The sequence below is a fragment of the Leuciscus leuciscus genome (assembly GCF_965113295.1).
Source record: "Leuciscus leuciscus genome assembly, chromosome: 5".
NCBI lineage: Eukaryota > Metazoa > Chordata > Actinopteri > Cypriniformes > Leuciscidae > Leuciscus > Leuciscus leuciscus.
This window is the reverse complement of record NC_138729.1, coordinates 15,317,256-15,339,679: the sequence shown is the minus strand read 5'-3', so window position 1 is coordinate 15,339,679 and position 22,424 is coordinate 15,317,256. Positions and strand designations below refer to the sequence as shown.

The following is a 22,424-nucleotide window of genomic DNA, read 5'->3' as shown; positions in this document are numbered from 1 at the left end:
ACTAACAAATTGCTGCACATTCATTTAATTCTGAATTTTGCACACATAGGTTGAAAGGCATTTGTTTGTGCATAGTAACATTTATCAACATTTATCAAGTTCATGGATAATTGTGCGTGCATTTATTATTTATTATCTTAATGAATAATGCAACAATGACGAAGCAGGTAAACTGCTTTGTTTGTTTCTTTAGAATGGAATGGCGAGGGCGCTGTAATGGCGACAGGTGGAGAGCGTCTCGTTGCGTGTTAAGTTTGTCTAGTTGTTTAGGTGTGTTCCCGAGTGCAAGTGTTTAATTTAGTAATATCACGGTTTCTACGAATGTCTGCCCTTCTGGACATTATTATAGTGAGATCAAATCAAAGCTTGTAAAGTACACTTTTCATGATGAGGAAGTGCGAGCTGGTGTTATTGCTTCTCTGGGCAGTCGAACTGCTAATGGCATTATCTGGGAGTCATGGGGACGAAATTCTGCGGTATAACCGGGATGATCTGCTGCTTCTTCGAAACATGGATTATCCAGCACCGAACTTGGACAACTGGGGAGAGTTGATACCGAGACAACGCGGGCTGGGCCGTGACTACCGGCGGAAATCTCCGATGAGGAAGCGGGGAAGGAGAGGTGGAGTGAAGCAGAGGCTGAAAAGGCTCACCGGCACACAGAAGAGTCCGCTGCTACCTTCCCTTATACTCGCCAATGTTCGCTCCCTACGTAACAAACTGGATGAACTACAGGCAAACATATTATGCCAGTGGGCATATAAGGAGGCTAGTCTGGTCTGCTTCACGGAAACCTGGCTGGACAAAACGATCGTGGACTCCGAGCTCTCTCTGGACGGATTCGGCTCTCCGCTCAGACTGGACCGGGACACTGTGAGTAGCATGAAAAAACATGGGGGTGGGTTGTGCGTGTATTTTAATAAAGACTGGAGCAGAACTGCTGATGTTAAAGACTCCTGCTGTACACCTGATCTAGAGCTGCTTGCTGTGTCATTCAGACCCAAATATCTCCCCCGGGAGTTTGGTCAGCTGGCTCTAGTACTTGTTTACATTCCCCCCTCTGGCAACGTCACACGCGCGGCAGAGGCCATAGCTGCGCGTGTCCATCAGATTGAATGTACATCCCCAGATTCCCCCGTTCTCATTTTAGGGGATTTTAATGGCTGTAGGCTAAACAAAACACTTCCAACCTACCAACAATATGTGACATGCACCACCAGAGGTGACAAAATAATTGACCTCTGTTATGGGAATGTAAAGAATGCATACAAAGCATAACAAAAAAACACCTCTTAGCACTGCAGATCATAATGTGGTACATCTGATCCCTGCTTACCGTACAAAACTGCAGAGAGAGGGTGTGACCAAGAAGCTGGTGAAAAGGTGGGATGATAATGCGGTTGAGTCTTTACAGGGCTGCTTTGACAGCACAGACTGGGAGGGGTTGACTCAGGGGAGCAGCCTTGAGGAAGCCACTGAAGTGGTTACCCACTATATCACCTTCTGTGAGGATATGATTGTCCCGCAAAAAACTGTGAAGGTATTTTCTAACAATAAACCCTGGATTACAAAAGCACTGAAAACGACTCTTAATGAAAAGAAAATAGCATTTAACTCAGGAAACAGAATTGAGTCCAAACTTATCCAAAATAGACTGAACAAGGAAATTAAATCAGCAAAGAAAGGATATAAGGAGAGAGTTGAGAAACTCTTTCGGGAAGGCAAAGCTAGGGATGCCTGGCGAGGCGTTAAAACACTGGCTGGCCTCCCCATTAACAACTCAGCATTATCCGGGACAAGAGATTCTGTCAACATGGCAGAGGACCTTAACCAATTCTACTCCAGGTTTGACCAGTTTGATTATTCACAAGAGAGGAAGGAGCTAATAGACGAGCTCACTCCTATGATATCTGCCCAAGCAAATCTGAAGTTGCGGCAGGAGGAAGTGGAACTCATGCTGAAGAAGATGAAACCTAACAAAGCACCAGGACCTGACCAGATCTGTGGCCGGTTGCTAAAGGCCTGTTGCAGCCAGCTGGCAGGTGTTTTCTGTTATCTGTTCAACCGTTCTCTCTCTGAACATTCAATTCCATCAACCTGGAAATCTTCAGTCATCTGCCCAATAGCCAAAAAGAGCAACCCCACTTGCAACAATGATTACCGGCCTGTGGCATTAACATCTCTGGTGATGAAAGGCTTTGAAAGGCTTATTCTTTCCCAGCTTCAGGAGGTGGTCAGTTTGCATGTTGACCCCCTTCAGTTTGCATACAAACGGCACAGAGGTGTGGATGATGCCATATTAACACTGCTACATGGCACTTATTCCCATCTTGAAAAGCCCAGGTCATTCATTAGACTGGTCTTTGTGGATTTCTCGAGTGCTTTTAATACAGTGCAACCTCACCTGATGGGACAAAAATTGCTCCAAATGGACGTGAACCCGCACCTTATTCTATGGATCCTGTCTTTTTTGACAGATAGACACCAGAGGGTCCGAGTCAACGGTCACCTCAGTTCGTCTAGGATAGTATCCACTGGAGCACCACAAGGCTCTGTAATCTCACCGGTTCTGTATACACTATACACAAATGACTGTAGGAGCAATAACCCAGGTATAATATATACTAAATATTCCGACGACACTGTGATCATGGACACCACTAATTCACTACGAGAGTTACAGACTGAGATGGACATTTTTGCGGAGTGGTGCAAGCAAAGCTGTCTTGACCTCAATGCCTCTAAAACAAAGGAACTGGTAGTTGACTTCCGTCAGGATGTTTCCATCATTCCCACTTTGTTAGTCAACAACCAGCCAATAGAAAGGGTTGAATCATATAGATATCTTGGGACAATACTTGATCACAAACTTACCTTCCAACTAAACAGTGAAAACATTTACTCTAAGTGTCAGCAGCGCCTCTTTTTTTTGAGGAAGCTCCGTAGACTTCAGGTACACCAGTCAGTCCTGATAGCTTTCTACAAATGCTTCATTGAGTCTGTAATAACTTTTAATATATCAGCTTGGTTTGGATCATTATCCAACATCCATCGCAACACACTGAACAAAATCATAACATTAAGCAGTAAAATAATCGGACAGGTGCAGGAATCACTCAGGAGGACAAAAATAAAAGGAACACAAATAGCTGCAGACACCACTCACACACTGCACAGTCACTATAGTCTTCTACCTTCAGGCCAGAGATACAGATCACTCATATTTAGGACCAAGAGAGCTATGACAAGTTTTGTGCCCACATCTATTAGAAACATGAATGGTCGATAAATTTAACCACCAATGTGTAGGTGATTATTTCTCTTTATTTCTCTATTTTTAACACAAACCTTTTTAATGTTCACTGCTTATTTATCATGTATTTATTGTACTTTTCAAGCTTTAGTTATTAGTTATTAATTATTATTTTAATGGAACTGTATGTAATGTGTGTGTGTGTGTGTGTGTGTGTGTGTGTGTGTGTGTGTGTGGTATATTGTGCTGTGTTTGTGTAACTGTACACGCATTGATTGATGCTCAACACGAATGAAGTTCCTAACGGATAAATAAAGTTCTTTGAATTTACTCATGCTGTTTACTTTTCATAATCAACATAGATTGAAAAAAATAACATTATAATATTTTAACAGATATGAAACTAACAAATTGCTGCACATTCATTTAATTCTGAATTTTGCACACATAGGTTGAAAGGCATTTGTTTGTGCATAGTAACATTTATCAACATTTATCAAGTTCATGGATAATTGTGCGTGCATTTATTATTTATTATCTTAACCCTCTGGGCTTCTTCATAATTGGGTCACACTTAGCTTCCTCCCGCCCGAAAACGGACGAAGCCTTAAAATTTTACTTTACTTTTTCCCAGGATAACCAATCAAATATATTTTTGTTCTATAATGTTTTCTGATTATTATTTAGAATTTTTTGAATTTTTTATGATACTTTGCATTAATTATATAATTTTTATGAGCTATTTTTTCCATTAGAATTAATATATATATTTTTATTTTATTTATTTTATTTTAATTTTCAATAAATGCAACATTTCACATCAAAATAGAGTGCAGGCCTAAAAAAAAAAAATGTTCAAGTGAGAAGAGCGCCATCTAGTGGCTTCAAAATGTATAACTATGTGTCATGTCCTATAACCGCCTATAGGCGGCCTATAGCTTTTTTATTTATTTATTTGATTTATTCCCATTCGGAAAGAAAAAAATTAATTACTAAGCAACCACTGAATGGAACAACACAAATTATATATCATTTTAAAGCTTAGGATCTCAGCTTTTTAATGCATCTAATTACTTTTATTAACTCCTAACGAGTGCTGAGTAATCCCTCTAAAACCGAGTGTACCGCCAGCAGGCGCCACCTAGCTGCGAAAATATTCATTACCATATTTTTCTAAAATCTTGCCTTGATTAACACAAAGTTGATGTCATTTGAAAGCTTAGAGTCTGAACTTTACAGTGAATGTATCCACTTTGAAAAACTCTTAAGTATTGCTGAGTTATTTGCTGATAAATAGAATTTCTTTTTTTTCATAATCTATAAAATAATGTACTGCAATGTGTCAAAAACATCATACAGCTCATGAAACATTCACAGATAATTGAAAATGGCACTTCATTTTTTACAGCATATTATTACAATTAAAATGAGCCCAAAATTAACATAATCTATTGCTTTTATGACAAGATATTCTTCATGGAGAAAAAATTGCCCATGAGGGGGTGTCAAAGACTGTACAAAAAGGCTATCTCTTTTCCAAATGCTGTAACTTTTGATTCCTTTATCCAAAAATTATATATTTTTTATCCAAATGAAGCTAACATGTAGGGGGACTTCACTAAAAAAGAATTTTCCTCCTACCTTATTTCCTTCCGGAGTTATTCCTTGACAAATAAGAAAGATATGCAAAATCATAATAAAAATTATATATATATATTGTCTTTTATCCGCCATTTCTTGGCAGGACAATGTCTAAATGTAATGTAATTTATATTTTCAAAAAATGTAAAAAGAGTTCTTTCAAACGATACCTAACTTTTGATTCTCCTTGCTATAGTTTTGGAGTTATTATGATTATATAATTTTTATATAGTTTGGGGCAAAATTTGCTGTTTCAGTCTTACCAGTTCATTTCTCTCTGTGTGTGTGTGTGTTTGTGTGTGTGGGTGTGTGTGTGGGGAGGGGAGGGTGTCTTATTTGCACTCTTGATGTTTTAGAGTGTCACCCCTTCATTGCTGTACACTTTTTTTCAGCACAGTTGCTGATCTGTAGCTTGTACCACCAAAAGTTTCTCTGAGTTTTCCTATTTTTTCGTATTTCCCATTCATTTCCTATGTCGCCCGTTTTCGGGCGGGAGGAAGCTAAGTGTGACTTTTTTTTTTACGACCCTTTAACATATCAGAATCATCTCCTTGATTTTTTTGTGTGTTCATATAAGTAATACAACAAAAGTCACCAAGTTTCACCCCCATCCGATGAAGCAAAAAAATTAAACAATTCAAAACGTTCAAGTTTTCGCCCGTTTTCGGACGAAGAAAATGCAACAATGACGAAGCACGTAAACTGTTTTGTTTGTTTCTTTAGAATGGAATGGATCACAAATGGATCCTTTATATTTTTTATGTTTTAATGATAAAGAATGTGACATTAATGCAACACAAAATTAGCAACTATGATAATATAAAATTAAAATTAAAGTAATTTTTTTCACCACGACAGCCCTACTTGTTTCTTGGCTATTTTGACAGCACTGACGTAATATTACAATTTTACAGAACGCCATTGATAAATATCAATATCCCTCTAAGTTTTTTTTATCACATATTGTGCTACGTTTATGTAGCTATTCTATTGTAGATAAAATATAGTAATCGTTACAATGTCCACAAAAAAAAAAAATATATATATATATATAGCCTATATATAAAAACATTTTTTTCTTTCAACTGGAACGCAGTCCCCCCTCGAAATCCGGAACTGGGCAAGACTGTTCCACTAGATCAGGGGTCGGGAACCTTTTTTGACCAAAGAGCCATTTTTTCATTTTTGGATGATGCATTTTTCCAAAAGAGCCACAGTAGAAAAAAATTTATATATATATATATATATATATATATATATATATATATATATATAAATTAAAGACGTGCTTTTTTCAATAAAAAATTCAACAGTAGTAGGCTAATTATTAGGTCCATAGACAACTAAAAACAAACAAATATTCAGCAAACAATAAATTAGTTGCAATATGGAATTAATTGTGCAGGGCTTTCACTGTGAGGTTGAGTTACCAAGTGATGAGCATAAATCCTCTTATGTGTGCGTGTGTGAGAGAGAGAGAGTGAATGCACAGAGTACATCTGCTGTGTTTACGTGAATACTCGACTTGCCATTTTGAAATATTTCTGTTTATTTGGCCGCTTAGGCGCGCAACCGAAGACAAAGGCTACTTGTCCGTGTTGCGCTCGGAGCGCGCGCACAGCGTCCTGTCAGTAGAATTCAGTTCTCTTTCGCGACTTATCACGCTTTTAATATTTATTTTCAATATAAAGCACATCCTGTTATTTTCTTTCTCATTCATTCATGTTTTGTTATTAATAACTTTAAACAGAATCGTCAACTGAAATCTGCGCGGATTATCAAAAAATACGACACATTTATAGGACATAAAGGGTCTCTGCGCAAATGTCTCTTTGCACAGCAAAGCCCCCGTTTCAATAAAAGGATATATTAACGTTTATAAAGCCTACTTTTACATTTTCGCTGCTGTTCTAGAATGGTTTTCGCCAGCTTGAATCCAGTGCAGGAGCTGTAGGTTACCACAGAACACTCCCGAACAGCACTGAACACGCACTTTTGCCGGTACAACTTGAATATTATTATTATCATAAACTTTTAATTAACTTAAGTAGGCTGGACTACAACAAGGGAATTGTAATTGGCTGCTTTTTCTGCAGAGAGCCGATCTCTGTTGATGTGTTTTAATTGTTTCATCGATGGTTTGTTGGTAAAGGGTGAGAAACCTCGCGAGCCACATGATTTTTGCCAAAGAGCCAGATGTGGCTCGCGAGCCATAGGTTCCCGACCACTGCACTAGATCAAGACCAAATGCTGTGAATGCTCCAAACACTTGATAGAATTTCTCTGGGTAACCTCTTGGGGAGATTTCAACAGTGTGAAGTGTGGGGTTGAACAGTACGAAGGGCTAGAGTCTCATGTTCACTTCTCCGTTGGAGCTGCTGGATGGCAATGTATCATCATGGTGCGCTGTCTCCGTCATCTAATATAGATGCAAACCTCACTGCAGGGTTTCTTTAAACTGCATATTTCAGGTCCATGGGAACAAGAACATTTCCAGCAGTGTTTTTCCTCTGAGATCCAGCAGCGTTTTTCCTCTGCTCTTTGATACTGCTGCATCGAGTGATGTAGTGGTTGTTTCCGCCACAGAAGAGAGAGTTGACTTTGAGTGGTGTCTTCTTCCAAGATACCTTTGGACTAAGGGAGGTTTTAGACTCTGTAGGTGCTACACCATGATACAAGCCTGTGATTTGGGTTTTAGGTTTATCCGCAGTCTTCTCCTTTGCACTGCTTGGGAATTTCTCATACTGGTTGCTTTGCACTAACCTACTGGACAGTCTCTGTTGCTGGACCTTGACTTGGAGCCATCCAGAAAAGTATTGCTGGTTGTACAGGTTAATGTTTGGGGAGTTGAGCTTCCCTTGCTGCTGGAGTTGGTCTTCAAAGCCATCTCTTAAGTGCTTAGAAAACAGCATGCTCACTAAGAGGGGGACACGGAGAGCAAAACTCTGGAAGCTGCGAGCAACATTTGGTTTGACCTCTGGTGCTGTGAGGATTGCCGCTATTTCACTCTGAGCCAGCTGTTGGGGTTGACCATATTGTAATTGAAGAGTGTGCATTGCCGCTTAATATGGGTATGGGTGATGGCGGCAGGACTGGCCAATCATCTGTGCCTCAGGAAATTTGAGGTGTTCCAGCAAAATGTGATACTTGTATTACTTGTTGTGAACAGCACATTCCAGGGCCCAGTTTATTTGAAATTTTTCCTACAAAAATCTGTAGCACATTTGCTACATTTTGATTGGATCTTGGTGGACTAACACAAACAAACTGTCCAAACGCCATCAGATAAAGATGTTAGGAAAACAGCCAGACACCTCTAAGAGGGCAAGAAAAAGACCTCTAGTACCAAGCCTAGGAAGGAAGGGACTTCTTATTGGTCCTAATGCAGTTTCTGCCCTTAACCCATCTAGAGACTAAATCTTAGGATGTTGGCCTGTGACTGCCATAAAAATTCCTGAGGACCTCCAGATGCAGCAGCAGTGGGTGAAACAAAGAGAAACCACAATGATTTTTACAATTCCATTCGTAACTATGTTTTGAAACCTTAAAACTGATGTAAACAACATGCATCCATCTCATACTTATTCAGAGAAATAAGTATTCTCATTGCCAGCATGCAACATCTTACACAATTTCAGCTGTTAATGTACAAATGAATAAAATACATGACAGTTCAATCTTTTCCCAACTTGTTTGGACTCTATTTGTTAAGAATATTGCCAAAGGTATTCTGGTGGTGGTTTGGAAAATGAGAAATCCATTGGTAAAACTTTAAAGACAATTTAAACACTTCTAACTGGGCACTTTATGCAAATGAGTTCCACAGGGGAAAGAATGGTAGGCCATACTGTGTGTCCCCGCTGATTCCAGCAGCCAATCACAGCACTGGAATGGAAAAGTGCAAAATTACAATCTCCTACTTATCGGAAAGGGATAAAGATACCCTTTCAACAGACACTCCTTGTTCTGAGTCTGTTCTCCAAAGGATGAGAATTTACAGATATACCGTTCTTAGTGCCGCCCTGCAAAGCTGAGACATAACAGATATACCGTTCTGGGTCTCCGGTTCATCCAGTGAGACATTAACAGATACAGTCTTGTTCTGAGTCTGTCCTTCAAGGATAGACAGCAACAGATCAACAACGTTCTGAGTCTCCGGTTCGTCCAGAGAGACAACAAATTCCATGATCTGAGTCTACAGCTTGTGAGGCAGCAACAGATCCGGCCATGTTCTGAGCCTTCAGTCTGTGAGGAAAGAGACATTAACAAACGCTACGTTCAAAGTTTTCATTCAGCGAGACAGTAACGACTACAGCACGTCCCGAGTCTCCGTGCCAGAGAGACAAAAGCGGATTGACAAAGTCCTGAGTGTCTGGCCAAGAGGCAGAAGACACACAAGATATAAGCAAATCTTCACTTCAAACTTCCTTCATCTTAGTTTCAGAGAAGATAAAACAGTTTATCTTTCCATAAGATACCGTAACTCTTCCATAGCCATACTCAACGTAATCATTTGCATTTTATGCATCTTATGCACTTTATTCCTTTATCATTCATGGTATTCATTTAGCAGTTTTGTTAGTTATTCTTGTTTATCTTTTATCTCTCATCTGTCCTTACCCCCAGGTGCTGTAGCCGCCGTGATGTAAAGTGCAGTCTTGAGGGTACCTCCTGGCCTGCGAGGGGCGATAGGGGTATGTGGCAAGCATAGCGGGGCTGAGAGCAATGGGAACGGAGCAAGGCCGGCCTTGAGTTTCTCACGGAGGATAAAAGGAGGAGGGACGACAGTGAAGGACAAGAGAGGACCAGGCCTGGAGTTTACATTGTGTTTTGTTTATTTTACATTTGTGTTTGTTTACTGTAACGCAGTTCGTTGTTGTGGGAAGAAGAAGACGGGAACCAGCAAACATTCAAAGACTGATAAAACAGTCCAGGCCTGGTCCTCTCTCGTCCTTCACGATCGTCACTCCTCCTTTTATGCTTCCGCTCCTCCTTGAGAGATACGAGGCCGGTGCATTGCGCAGGTGTCGCTCATCAGCAATCACGCCGTTCTCCCACAGCCCTAGGCCTCGTCCTGCTCGCCACATTTACGTAGTATTTTTGTGTACTGCTTTACTTTCGTTTTGTTGTTTATTTTGAATATTAAAGTATGTTGAATGTTCGCCGGTTCCCGCCTCCTCCTTCCCTGAACACAATCCTTGCTATAGTGATCTTGTTGCTGTTGTGGCAGGCTTTTCACTTTGATCATCCTCCTCATCCCCTTCGTCCCTCAGCAATGATGTGATATGTTCCATTAGCTCCTAGCACCGACGCTGTCGTTTTTCATATTATTTAAGTTTACTGTAAAGCGCAACCATGTCAGCAGCCTCATCCCTTACCTTCTCAGATATAGATTTTCCTCAGTAAACTCATACTCAAGTCTGTGGAGCTTATGGCTGGATGCAAACCCCTGGCTGAAGACTGTTCATGATTGACTAGTTATGCCCACGGTGGCTGCTGCTCCTCTCTGCTCCACTGGCACCTCTGCTGTAGGTTGAGAGGAAAGAGCAGGTGGTGATGGCTGTAGTCAAGAAGATACTCCTCCAGATGCTTGGGCGTGCGGCACTGCTGTGAGGGTCTGTCTAAAGTCTCAATATGAGGATGTGAGGCTGATTGCTCCGATGACATCACTGCAGTAGTCGGTTCCAGCTTGAAGGGCTTATGCTGGGGATTGCCCCACTGAATGCTGGTGAATATGTTATTGACCGCTGCAGAACTCTGGTGAGGGAGTCGGAGTCATCAGATTGAGTTTGTCCATTTATTGGACAAATACCTGATTATGAACTTAAAATTTAAAGGGGAGAATTCACAACATGCAGGATGAAGGATGCAAAACAAAGGCTGCTTTCCAACCATCCTTCAAATTAACCTGATTGTCTGATCACCATCTGATCACTGACGTTCTGGGAGTCAAGGTGCAGAGGTTTTTATCAGTATGCCAGGAAAGACTACAAACACTTTACATATTTCTTCAGTATTGTCAGCATATATGAATTCAAATTCAGTACCACTGTATTACTTATCAGTCTATTATTATGGCATCCTCTACTTATCCACTACTAAACATTACATAAAACTAAAATTAACTGTGATTGGTCTTTACTAGGCATTTTCTTGACTAAGTTGGCAAGAATAATCTGCAAAATATAAAAACATGCAAGCACACACACTTGCCTTAGTACTGTAACTGCCCCTCTAGAGCCCACCACTACATCAGTGAGGGAGTCTGAGGTCAGATCCCCTGCAGAGTGAAGAGCGACTCCGAAATACTGTAGGCCATCGCCTACAGCTGCTCCACTCAGTCTCTACATGAAAAAAAGAGACAGACAGAGATGAAGAAAATACATTTCTGTATTTGAGGCTTTAAAAGCACCCTAGTGAAACCTTATGAAGCAGAAGTGTTCTCTGCTATATGGTCAAAGTCATTATCATAATCATCATTATATAGCCAGAAACTTGGTGTCCCTGCCAGAAAATCTAGATAAAATCAGGTCAAAATGAAGTTGCTGTTTGTTGGTTTTCATGGTTGATATGGTCTGTTTTTTCCCCGTGGCCCACAAAGTGGCCGTTCCCACAGGATTTTTTAAATGTTGGTCAACTTACACATATACAGCTGTGTCTTTTACGAGTACACATTTTTCATGCGGCATCATTCGTGATCATGGTGAATCCTGCAAGCACGCTTCTTTGAATTTAAAGGGGTCCTATATTTTGCTTTTTCACTTTTTCAGCTTTAGTTAGTGTGTAATGTTGCTGTTTGACCATAAAAAATTTTTTTTAAAAAAAGATCTGAAAGGTTACAAAGCTTGAAGTCCACTCCAATGGGAATTGTTCAATTCTCTCTAACAAAAACTTTTCACAAACTACAACAAATGCATTGTTGGGATTACAATTAGCTTTTTCCAGATCTTGTGAAATAACAATATCCCTCAAGTCAAGTCACCTTTATTTATATAGCGCTTTTTATAATACAGATTGTTTCAATGCAGCTTTACAGTGATAACAGGAAAATAATGCAACAAAGTTTGTTTAAGCTGTACAGCAGCTCTGGAGAAAACAGTGATGTCATCATCCAGCTCAGTTCAGGTCTCATACAATGGTGTCAATGCAGTTAGATCATATAGTTGAATATTAAGTGTACTTGTATTAAGCAAGCGAGAGATGACAGTGGCAAGGAACCCAAACTCCATTAGGTGACAGAATGGAGAAAAAAAACCTTGGGAGAAAGCAGGCTTAGTTGGGGTACCAGTTCTCCTCTGGCCAACACATGAACAGTGTATAATTTTGATTCAGGCACCATTACAGGTCAGAAGTCAGATTGGGATCGGAACATTCCAAAAATGTAATCCAGGTTCATCTGGATGAAGATCGGATTCATCATGCCGGTATGGGATGGGTTTTGCTGAGGATTTATGCCACTGGCTGTCGTGTCGATAAGACCTTCACAGGGGATAGTCTGGTTGACACAATCTCTGCTGACACTTCAGGGCTGCGTTGTGGGGGGCGGCGGCCGGTAGAGCGAGAGCGCGGTCTCGGGTCCCGGGCTTGTCGACGCTGTGAGGCGGCGGCGGGGGGCGGAGGCTGCGGTTGTGAGCTTCGAGCAGACGGCTGTTTAGAGCGGCCTGCTGCGGAGCTAGAGCGCTTTGGTAGAAAGTGCTTCATGGCCTGCGACGTCTTCTGTACCTCGGCGAATCTGTCCGCGAAATCCTTGACGGACGATCCAAAGAGGCCAGCAGAAGAGATGGGGGTGTCGAGGAACGCAGTGCGCTCCGAGTCCGGCATCTCAGAGAGCGTCAACCAAAGGTGTCTCTCAACAACGGAAAGAGAGGCCATGTTCCGCGCTACGGCCTGTGCAGCGGATTTTGTAGCGCGGAGTGCGAGATCGGTAGGACTTCTCAGATCCGGCACGCTGATAGCTTCCACGCCTTCCTCGTCCAGTTTTCGGAGAAGGTCGGCCTGGAAGATCTGGAGGGTGGCCATAGTGTGCAACGCTGATGCAGCCTGTCCAGCGGCGGTATAAGCGCGACTGTGCAGGGCTGACGTCGTGCGGCAGGCTTTAGATGGCAGCGCGGTCTTAGCGCGCCGTCCAGCAGAGGGTGGGCAAAGATGGGCTGCTACTGCTTCTTCCACCAGAGGAAGAGAAAGGTATCCTCTGCCTTTAGCACCGTCCACCACGGAGAATGCTGCTGAGGCAGAAGTACGCATCCTGGCCGAGAAGGGGGCGCTCCAAGACTTTGCGAGTTCTTCGTGAAACTCAGGAAGAAACGGGGCGGGTCTTGAAGGCGTCGAAACGTGGTCCCCCTGAAGGAAGCAACCGTCCAGCCGGTTGCGTGCAGGCTCGTCGGGCGCTGACCACTCGAGGCCGAGGCTCTCTGTGGCCTGTGTGAGCAGACGCGTCAGCTCAGCTTCAATATTGGCCCTTTTTCCTGACGGCTCGCGGGCAGAAGAAGGGGTGAGGTCCGCAGAGCTCGACCAATCCTCACTGCCTGACGCCAGGATAGAGCAGTTGTCCTCCTCGATAACTGCCGCTTCTTCTTCGTCGTCACCAGCGGAAGCGGCGGCCACTGTGCGGGGGTGAGAGATTCGGACGAAGCCGGCGGCGAAGCTGGCGGGCGAACTGGCCAGCTTTTTTCGGTGGGAGGAGGCTCAGGGACCCGCTGAGCACGGCACTTTTTACGGCGCGGCATCACAGCGGGGAGTGCAGTCTCGTGGAAACATGCCAGGCGAGTCCTCAGAGTCGCCATAGGCAGTAGCTCGCAGTGAGGGTATCCGCCGTCGGTGAGCGCGAGAGCTGCATGTCCTTCACCCAGGCAGGAAACGCAAACGACATGGCGGTCCCCATCGCTGAGTGGGGCTCGGCACGAGCCACAGAAGGATCGAGGCATCTTGAAAAAGACGCTCTGCTCTTTTTGTGAAGGAGTGTGAGTCGCGGCGGCGAACACGCACTATGCAAGAAAAGGATATAACGCCGGATAGCGTAGCTGGAACGGCGGCTGAAGGCGGCGCGGCCAGCGGCTCCAGATGCAAGCTCGTCCCGCTGAAAGGCTTTCTCTGATGGCGAGGCTTCTTCTCTTTGGATCCAGCGATGCATATGCTCCGCTGAAGAGATGAAAAATCAGTTAGCTAGCCTCTCGAAGCTATATTTATAGCCCAAGGCCACGCCCGTTTCGGCAGGACGTGACGTATTGGGCGCGAAGCGCCCCCATTGGACCTGACGTCACGCGTGGGCCTTATCAATAGGCTGCTGCAGTTGCCGCAGGGCAGCCAATAGGCGCGCGAGCCGTCTCGCCTGTGTCTGCATGCTGCCGCAACGCGTTTTACATTATTTCAAAATTAAGGATAATTTTTTGGCTTCAGTATCTCGCGGAAAAGAGATTTTCCCCTAGCGTAAGACTTACGCAGTACGAGAGAACCTCTCGTAAGAGAACAAAGAATAACTACTTTACTACAGTTTTGTTGCCATGTCGAAGAGACACTGTTTTTCTTCCGGTCATTGTCGGGTGGTTTTTGAGCGTCAGTCGGCTTTAGTTTTCTCTATGTGTTCTGCACCGTTGGCTCTAGTCGGATGCCGTCAGCTGTTTTTCAGCCGATTCTACATGTTGAATCGGCTGCGGAGCTCGTCGGAGAGATGAGCGTGCGAGAAAAAAAATGTAACTGATGAAAGCAAACAAACGACTGAGTAAAGAGGGAACTCACTCACTTGTCACTTGTCATCTCATTTGACCAGAGGATTATTTTAATAACATGGCTTTGTGGAATCAAGACGTCGAAGACCAGCTAATCACCGTGATTGCTGCTTGCTTTGTACATACACAGTTCTAGCTCTTCCGGTTTCCCTTTTAAATGCCGAATACAGACTACTGCCACCTGCTGGTATGGGAGAGTTATGTCCTCTCACGCAAGTGCAGAATGTACACGCTAGTTGGCCGTCGGCTGTAGTCTGTCTGTGTGTTAACATGCAACTTTTTTTGCCCCATGCAGGCGACTTGAGGCGACGCCACAGTCGGCTTTCATCAGCGCTAGTTCTTTGACGTCAGTTTGGTGTGTCCCTACCTTAAGGCAGACAAACTTAGAAAACACTGTTCCTGAACATTAAAACCCCAAAATGTATCTGTGTGCTGCACATTTTACAGAGGACAGGTTCTAGAACCTAAGAGACTACAATGCAGGCAATGCAAAAATACATTGAAGATGCTAAATTGTGAATTGTGTTATTAAATATCTCAAATAGTTTTGCTATAGCAAGGGGTTAAAGTAATGTCAAAAAAGTAAACAGAAAGAGTTTATTAAAAATAGGTCTATTGTGCCATCTAGTGTTTTATACTATGTATAAATGCGGTTGGATAAATATTTTGTATTGCTTTTAACAGTCTGTCTCTTTCTCCCTATGTCTGTCCTCCCCCTCCCCCTCCCACTCCCCCTCCCACTCTGGCGCGTTTTCCCGATTTTTGTTCACATAGCAGCAAAATAGACTTCCGTCATTTATGGTCATCCAGACTTAAGATATATGAAAAAATAAACTGTAAAATGTATACTTTTTCATGTGTCCACTTACAATCGAAACAAAACATTGTGCTTTTGTAAATTAAAGAAAATAAACAGGGTGTGCTTTCTCTCCGTGAACTTTTTTTCTGGAGCACGTCTCTAAACTTAAAACTCAGCGAATACTATTCACCCAGGCATGAGCTATATATCTTTATAATAATTTAAGTGTGTACTTTTAAATTATCTAATTCAAAATGAAAACAAATATTCTCTGTTTATGTAATCTGTATGAAAAGAGAGAGATGTCAGTTATTCTCATTTCAGCTCATTGGGCCCTATCTTGCACCCAGCGCAATTACTTTGTACACCGACGCATGTATCATTCCTATTTTGCACCCGCGCAAAGCGGACTTTTCCCTCCTCAGACGCACGTCGGTAAGTTAGGAAATACACTTGCGCTCCCGGGGGCGGTTCAGCGCAAAGAGGAGGCGTGTTCCGGCGCAAACGTTCCTTCATGCTATTTTGCAGGTTTAGAAAACAATTGCGCCACTAACCAGGAAAAAATAGTTTAAAGTCAGTGGCGCGTTGCGCATGTTATTCATATGCTATTTTAAGGGTGCATGCTTGGCCATAATCAATGTAGCGTGTGCACAACGCGCACTTTGATTCTCTCATCTACACAGAAGCAGCAGTTTCATTTTTGCAAATCATACATTATTACGATAGATAGATAGATAGATAGATAGATAGATAGATAGATAGATAGATAGATAGATAGATAGACAGACAATTTATTATAAAAGCATACATCTAGCTAACACATTTACCCAAATTATCATACGCCTGTTTAACCGAAGTTAATTTGGGTGGGTTTCTCCATCCCCAATGTCCCTGACGAGAACGTCGGTCTCCTCGGCTGTGAACCGCTGCCGGCGCACGCCTGGCAAATCCACCGTTATAATAGGAATCCGCTTTAGAACAAGCGCGTCTGCTCTTAAAGGGAATGTGAGATGACGCTCTGATTGGTTTATTTCACGTTACGCCCAAACCACACCTATGAATAATGAAGCTACTTCAGACCAACCCCTTTTAGATTTGCGCCGGGCGCAAGAGGCATTTATCCCGCCGGGAAAATAGCAACAGCGCCGAGACCCGCCCACAAAGTTACTTGTGCTTTGCGCTTGACACTTGCGTTTCAGATCGTTAAAATAGGGCCCATTATCTGCTAATGTGAAGACGCCCACGGAAATGATCTGAGGCAATCCAGGCAAACTTGTGTACGCCCACATCAACTCTATAAAACTCATCAAGTTTAGTCCGATTCATGTACTTTTACGTCGTCTTGCGACGCTGTGAGGAATCATACTATTACTAATAATCCTGGAAAATTTACCTCAGAAGTGCTTGTTTAGTTTCACTTCGAGCAGCAACGGATCCAGCTGGGGACTGTGAATAGTAAGTTCTTTATTCTTAAGTGCTTTGTTCTAATCACAATGTGGAATAGTGTCTTTAAACCGCAAAATACTGTTTAAATATGAAACGCGTGTCTGTGTGTGAATGAATAAATTAACTGCACATCACACTCGCACTTACATTAGTATTTTTACATGAACACATCTACTAGTTTAGCTTTTACCAAACTATATTGCTATACTAAGATGAATGAAAAATCGACTGAAATATGTTGAAATAAAATGTCTTTGTATAAGCAACGTATTAAACTGCAAATTAACATTTATATGCCCTAATATATCATAAAAACGATGTTACAGACGAAATATGAAAGACATTTCATTGACTAGGGTTGGATAGCTATAGGGCCCTATTTTAACGATCTGAAACGCAAGTGTCAAGCGCAAAGCGCAAGTAACTTTGTGGGCGGATCTCGGTGCTGTTGCTAACCCAAATCTAAAATGGGTTGGTCTGAAGTAGCTTCATTATTCATAGGTGTGGTTTGGGCGTGTGATATAAACCAATCAGAGCGTCATCTCACATTCCTTTTAAGAGCAGACGCGCTTTTTCCATAGCGGATGTATGATACATAGATGTATGCTTTTATAATAAATTGTGTATCTATCTATCTATCTATCTATCTATCTATCTATCTATCTATCTATCTATCTATCTATCGTAATAATGTATGATTTGCAAAAATGAAAACTGCTGCTTCTGTGTAGATGAGAGAATCAAAGTGTATGCGCGTTGTGCACATGCTACATTGATTATGGCCAAGCATGCACCCTTAAAATAGCATATGAATAACATGCGCAACGCACCACTGACTTTAAACTATTTTTTCCTGGTTAGTGGTGCAATTGTTTTCTAAACCTGCAAAATAGCATGAAGGAACGTTTGCGCAGGAACACGTCTCCTCTTTGCGCTGAACCGCCCCCGGGAGCGCAAGTGTATTTCCTAACTTACCGACGTGCTTCTGTGGAGGGAAAAGTCCGCTTTGCGCGGGTGCAAAATAGGAATGATACATGCGTTGGTGTACAAAGTCACTTGCGCTGGGTGCAAGACAGGGCCCATAAAGTTTTTACTGTAAAATAGACTATTGCCACATCAAATACGCTTTTGGCTTTCCAAACAAAAAGTGTCTTGAAAATTTAAATCAATGTATTGTTTTATGTGAATGATTAGGCAGAATGATTGTCAGATCATTTTGAAGCAAAAACTCTAGGCAACAACATCCATTAGTCAAAAGTCTTGTGGACACATATTTAGTATGTGTTCAGTGGCCTTATTTCAGAAACTTTCTTCTTTCTTTTTTTTCTTTTTTTTTTATAACCATGCATAAACATTATTCTCTCAAAAGTACAAACAGGTTGCTCACATATTATGGTAGCCCTGTTTGTACTAAATGGAGTGTAATGACACCTTTGCCATTAATATGTTTATAAACAACTGTAAAAAGCACAAATGTCAGGGCATGTCAAAACATCTCAAGGACCACAAAAACACCTTAGACCACAGAGGGTTAAATTGAATTAAGATTGTATGTTTGGTTATTGAACCTGAATGATTTTAAAATGAATGTGCTATATTTCTGATCAATATATTTGTTTTCCTTAAATTTTCTTCTCTGAATTATAAATCATTTATTCTGTGTAAAATAAAACTACCATTAAAAAAAGTTATTTTTTTTAAATCAATGTAGTATGTGTAGCGTGCACCCTGTTTATTTTCTTTATTTTACAAAAACACATTTGTTGTTATTGTGAGTGTACACAAATAAAAGAAGACCCTTTATAGTTTATAAAGATGTATAAGACTTATATGTATGGCCAAAAATGGCAGAGTATTTTACATTGTTTAAGCTGTCATGGGGAAAAAACGCCGCTGCGTTCTTCGGGCTCAGAGGGTTAAATGAGTCCACCCCCCCAAGATTACAGTTATAAAAACGAGCCACGTCTGAAAGGAAAAGTGCATTGTGTCCCAGAAGAAAAATTCCATTCATTCGTTGCAATAGGAGAGGAAGAATTGTCTAAACTCAAAGATCCTCTTTAATTGATCTTTGTCACTAGGATACTAAAAACTTTTATTAAACCTCTTATTTAAAAAACACAACTTGATCCTATGAATTAGTCAATTACAGGCCGATCTCAAATCTACCCTTTTTGTCAAAGATACTAGAAAAGGGTAGTGTCCTCACAACTATGTTCTTTTTTATTTTTTAAACTGAATCTGCAAGGATTTCCAGTCAGGATTTAGACCGTATCATAGTACTGAGACAGCTGTCATTAGAGTTACAAATGATTTGCTCTTATCATCCGATCGTGGTTGTATCTCTCTATTAGTGTTACTCGATCTTAGTGCTGCATTTGACACTATCGACCACAACATTCTTTTGAATAGACCCAAAAATTATGTTGGGATTAGTGGAATTGCATTAGCATGATTTAAATCATACTTATCTGACTGTTATCAGCTTGTAGTAGTAAACGAAGAGATGTCATATCGATCACAAGTTCAGTATGGAGTACCACAAGGCTCAGTACTAGGACTGTTGCTGTTCACTCTGTACATGCTACCCTTGGGAGATTTCATTAGGAAGCATTGGATTAGTTTTCACTGTTATGCCGATGATACTCAGCTCTATATTTCTTCACACCCAGACAAAACCTAATTCACAAAATTAACGGAATGCATAGCTGATATAAAAATTTGGATGACTAGTAATTTCCTACTATTTAATTCAGAAAAAAAACAGTTTTTCAAATGATTGGACCAAAAACCTCTGCACGTACTAACCTAGAACACTATCTAACAATTGATGGCTGCTCTGTCAAAGTCTTCATCGTCGGTTAGGAACAGGGTTGGGGAGTAATGGAATACATGTAATGGCGTTATGTAATCAGGATACAAAAATCCAGTAACTGAAATTCGTTACAGTTACGTCAAAAAACGTAGTAATCAGATTATAGTTACATTTTGAAAAAAGGGGGAATACTTTCAGGATTACAATGGTTTAATTTAAAACTTAATAAATCAGTATTTTGGCATAATAACACTATATTAAGCGCTGCTTGATTATACAGTAGTTCCTGGTTCTGTTGACAGTAATGACTCACGTGTGCCACCCGCTGGTGCATGCGCAAATAACAGCTGTCTACAATTTTCAATTGTACTGAATGTCTACTTACGCTTTCAATTCATGGAAATTCCGCTGACATTTTTGTTTTCAAAGAAGAAAATGCAAACAACATGGTTGTACCAATGTCCTTTCTTAATCTCTTCTCACTTAACGGGATGTTCGCTGCCTAGGTAATGTAGGGGAACTCCCACTGCTAACGCCCCAAGTTTAGTCAGTTTATACATAAATATTCAGGGCTGTGTGTTCCCAAGTTGTGGAAATGAGACATGATTGCTTAGTTTTAATAGGTTTTTAGCTACAACATAGCTAAAACAACTTACAGCTATATGACATTTTCTTAAATAGTTTATATTTTGCAAATATTTTACACCGGACCAAATTCTTAATAAAGAAAAGGTTTTCAAAAAAATTATACTTCTTCTTGCTTGACTTTATTTATATATGTGACCTTGAAGTAATCGAAAAGTAATCAGATTACATTACTTTACTATTGTGGTACTTGGATTACGTTACTGAATACTTTTTTCATGAAGTAATTTGTAACTGTAACGGAATACATTTTTAAAGTAACCCTCCCAAGCCTGGTTAGGAACCTGGGGGTGTGCTCTTTGATACCCATCTTTCATTTGTAAGCCACGTTTCTAGCATCTGTAAAACCGCATCTTCCATCTTAAAATGATATCTAAATTACGACATATGCTTCTAATGAAAAATGCGGAACAGTTAGTTAGGCTAAATTATTGTAATGCTCTAATTGGTGGTTGCCCTGCATGCATATTAAACATACTACAGCTGGTCCAAAACGCAGCAGCTAGAGTTCTTACTAGAACCTGGAAGTATGACCATATTTGACCGGTTCTTTCAACACTGCATTGGCTCCCTATTAACATCATATACATTTTATGTAGTTTAGCTCATTATAATCCATCACGTCTATTGTGATCTCAAAATTCTGGCCAGTTGATAATACCTAGAATATTAAAATCGACTGCTGGTGGTAGATCTTTTTCCCATTTAGCATCTAAACTCTTAAGCAATGCCTGCACTTTGTATTTTGAGCACTTCTTGCATAGTTTTTGCCTCTTTACGATGACCCGCTCCTAATTTGTAAGACGCTTTGGATAAAAGCGTCTGCTAAATTACTAAATGTAAACTCTGGAACAGTCTGATTACTGAACATTGTCTGGGAAGCAGACTCTGTCAGTTTCAATCAAGTCTAAAAACACATCTCTTTAACCTGGCATACACATAGAACATTATACATTCCTATTATTCAAATCTGTTAAATAATTTTTAGGCTGCATAAATTAGGTAAGCCGGAAACCGGGAACACTTCCTATAACACCTGATGTACTCGTTACATCATAAGAAGAATGGAATCTACTGTAACGCAGTTCGTTGTTGTGGGAAGGAGGAAGCGGGAACCGGCTAACATTCAAATACTTTAATAATAAAATAAACAAAAAATGAAAGTATAACATATAACAAAACACAACATAAAATCCAGACCTGGCCTCTCTCGCTCTTCACTGCCGTCGCTCCTCCTTTTATGCTTCCGCTCCTCCATGAGAGATACGAAACCGGTGTGTCGCACATGTGTCGCTCATCAGTATTCACGCCACTGGCCTTGCGCCACTCTCTCACAGCCCTCTGCCTCGTCCTGCTCGCCACATCTATGCTAATGTTAGTCTTTCTGTTTATTCCGAGGTTTACTGTAATCAGCCGGATCAGGGCCGTATCCAGATCAGATGGTGGTCCTGCGCCTAGACACGACCACAACGCATCCCTGAAGTGTCAGCAGAGATTGTATCAACTAGAAGGCCTCTGTGAAGGCCTCGTTGACAAGACAGCCATCGGCACCGATCCTCAACAAACTCGTCTCCATACTGGCGTGATGACTCCGATCTTCAACCAGATTGGAATGTTTAATATTCTGAATGTTCCAATCCAATCTGACTTCTGACCTATAATGCTGGCAGAATCATAGTCATACACTGTTCGTTCGTTGGCCAGAGGAGAACTGAATTAATAACTTTTATACAACAAAACTGAACCATCACTGAATTTACTTAAGCTGGACTATGACGCTATTTTCTTCTAGATCTGCTGTACAGCAGAAACAAACTCTGTTGCATTATTTTCCTGTAATCACTGCAAAGCTGCTTTAAAACAATCTATATTGCAAAAAGCGCTATATAAATAAAGGTGACTTGACTTGACCTGACTATTCTCTTTAAATTGTAACAACACAACCTAATCAGACCCTATAATTCAAAAGAATCATCAGGAGTAAACAAATATTCTTCGAAAACATTTGACATTATACAATATTTTCAGTATTATATGCAGTATTTTAATGTACAATTACACCTGAATAGACTGAATAGATGTCTTTGCGCTCCTAAAAGCTTA

At 41.1% G+C, this 22,424-nt stretch overlaps 1 protein-coding gene and 2 long non-coding RNA genes across 14 annotated transcripts in view; 1 reads left to right on the top strand and 2 right to left on the bottom strand.

Annotated features, from left to right (window-relative positions):
* The window catches only part of LOC309499883 (integrin alpha-X-like), a 298,717-nt gene that overhangs the window by 84,831 nt on the left and 191,462 nt on the right, over positions 1-22,424 (bottom strand). For all 10 annotated transcript variants that reach the window (XM_082171374.1, XM_082171377.1, XM_082171371.1 and 7 more), the window contains one exon: positions 11,108-11,238. In XM_082171374.1, the coding sequence (XP_082027500.1) occupies positions 11,108-11,238 (131 nt within the window). The remainder of the gene's footprint in view (positions 1-11,107; positions 11,239-22,424) is intronic.
* LOC309499980 overlaps positions 1-22,424 on the top strand; it is a 735,980-nt gene that overhangs the window by 622,584 nt on the left and 90,972 nt on the right. The gene's annotated exons all lie outside the window — the stretch shown is intronic.
* LOC309499976 lies at positions 7,131-10,640 on the bottom strand. Its single transcript, XR_014206401.1, has 3 exons — positions 10,500-10,640; positions 8,976-10,454; positions 7,131-7,900 (listed from the first exon to the last, which is right to left on the bottom strand). It is a non-coding gene; the product is annotated as an uncharacterized lncRNA (long non-coding RNA).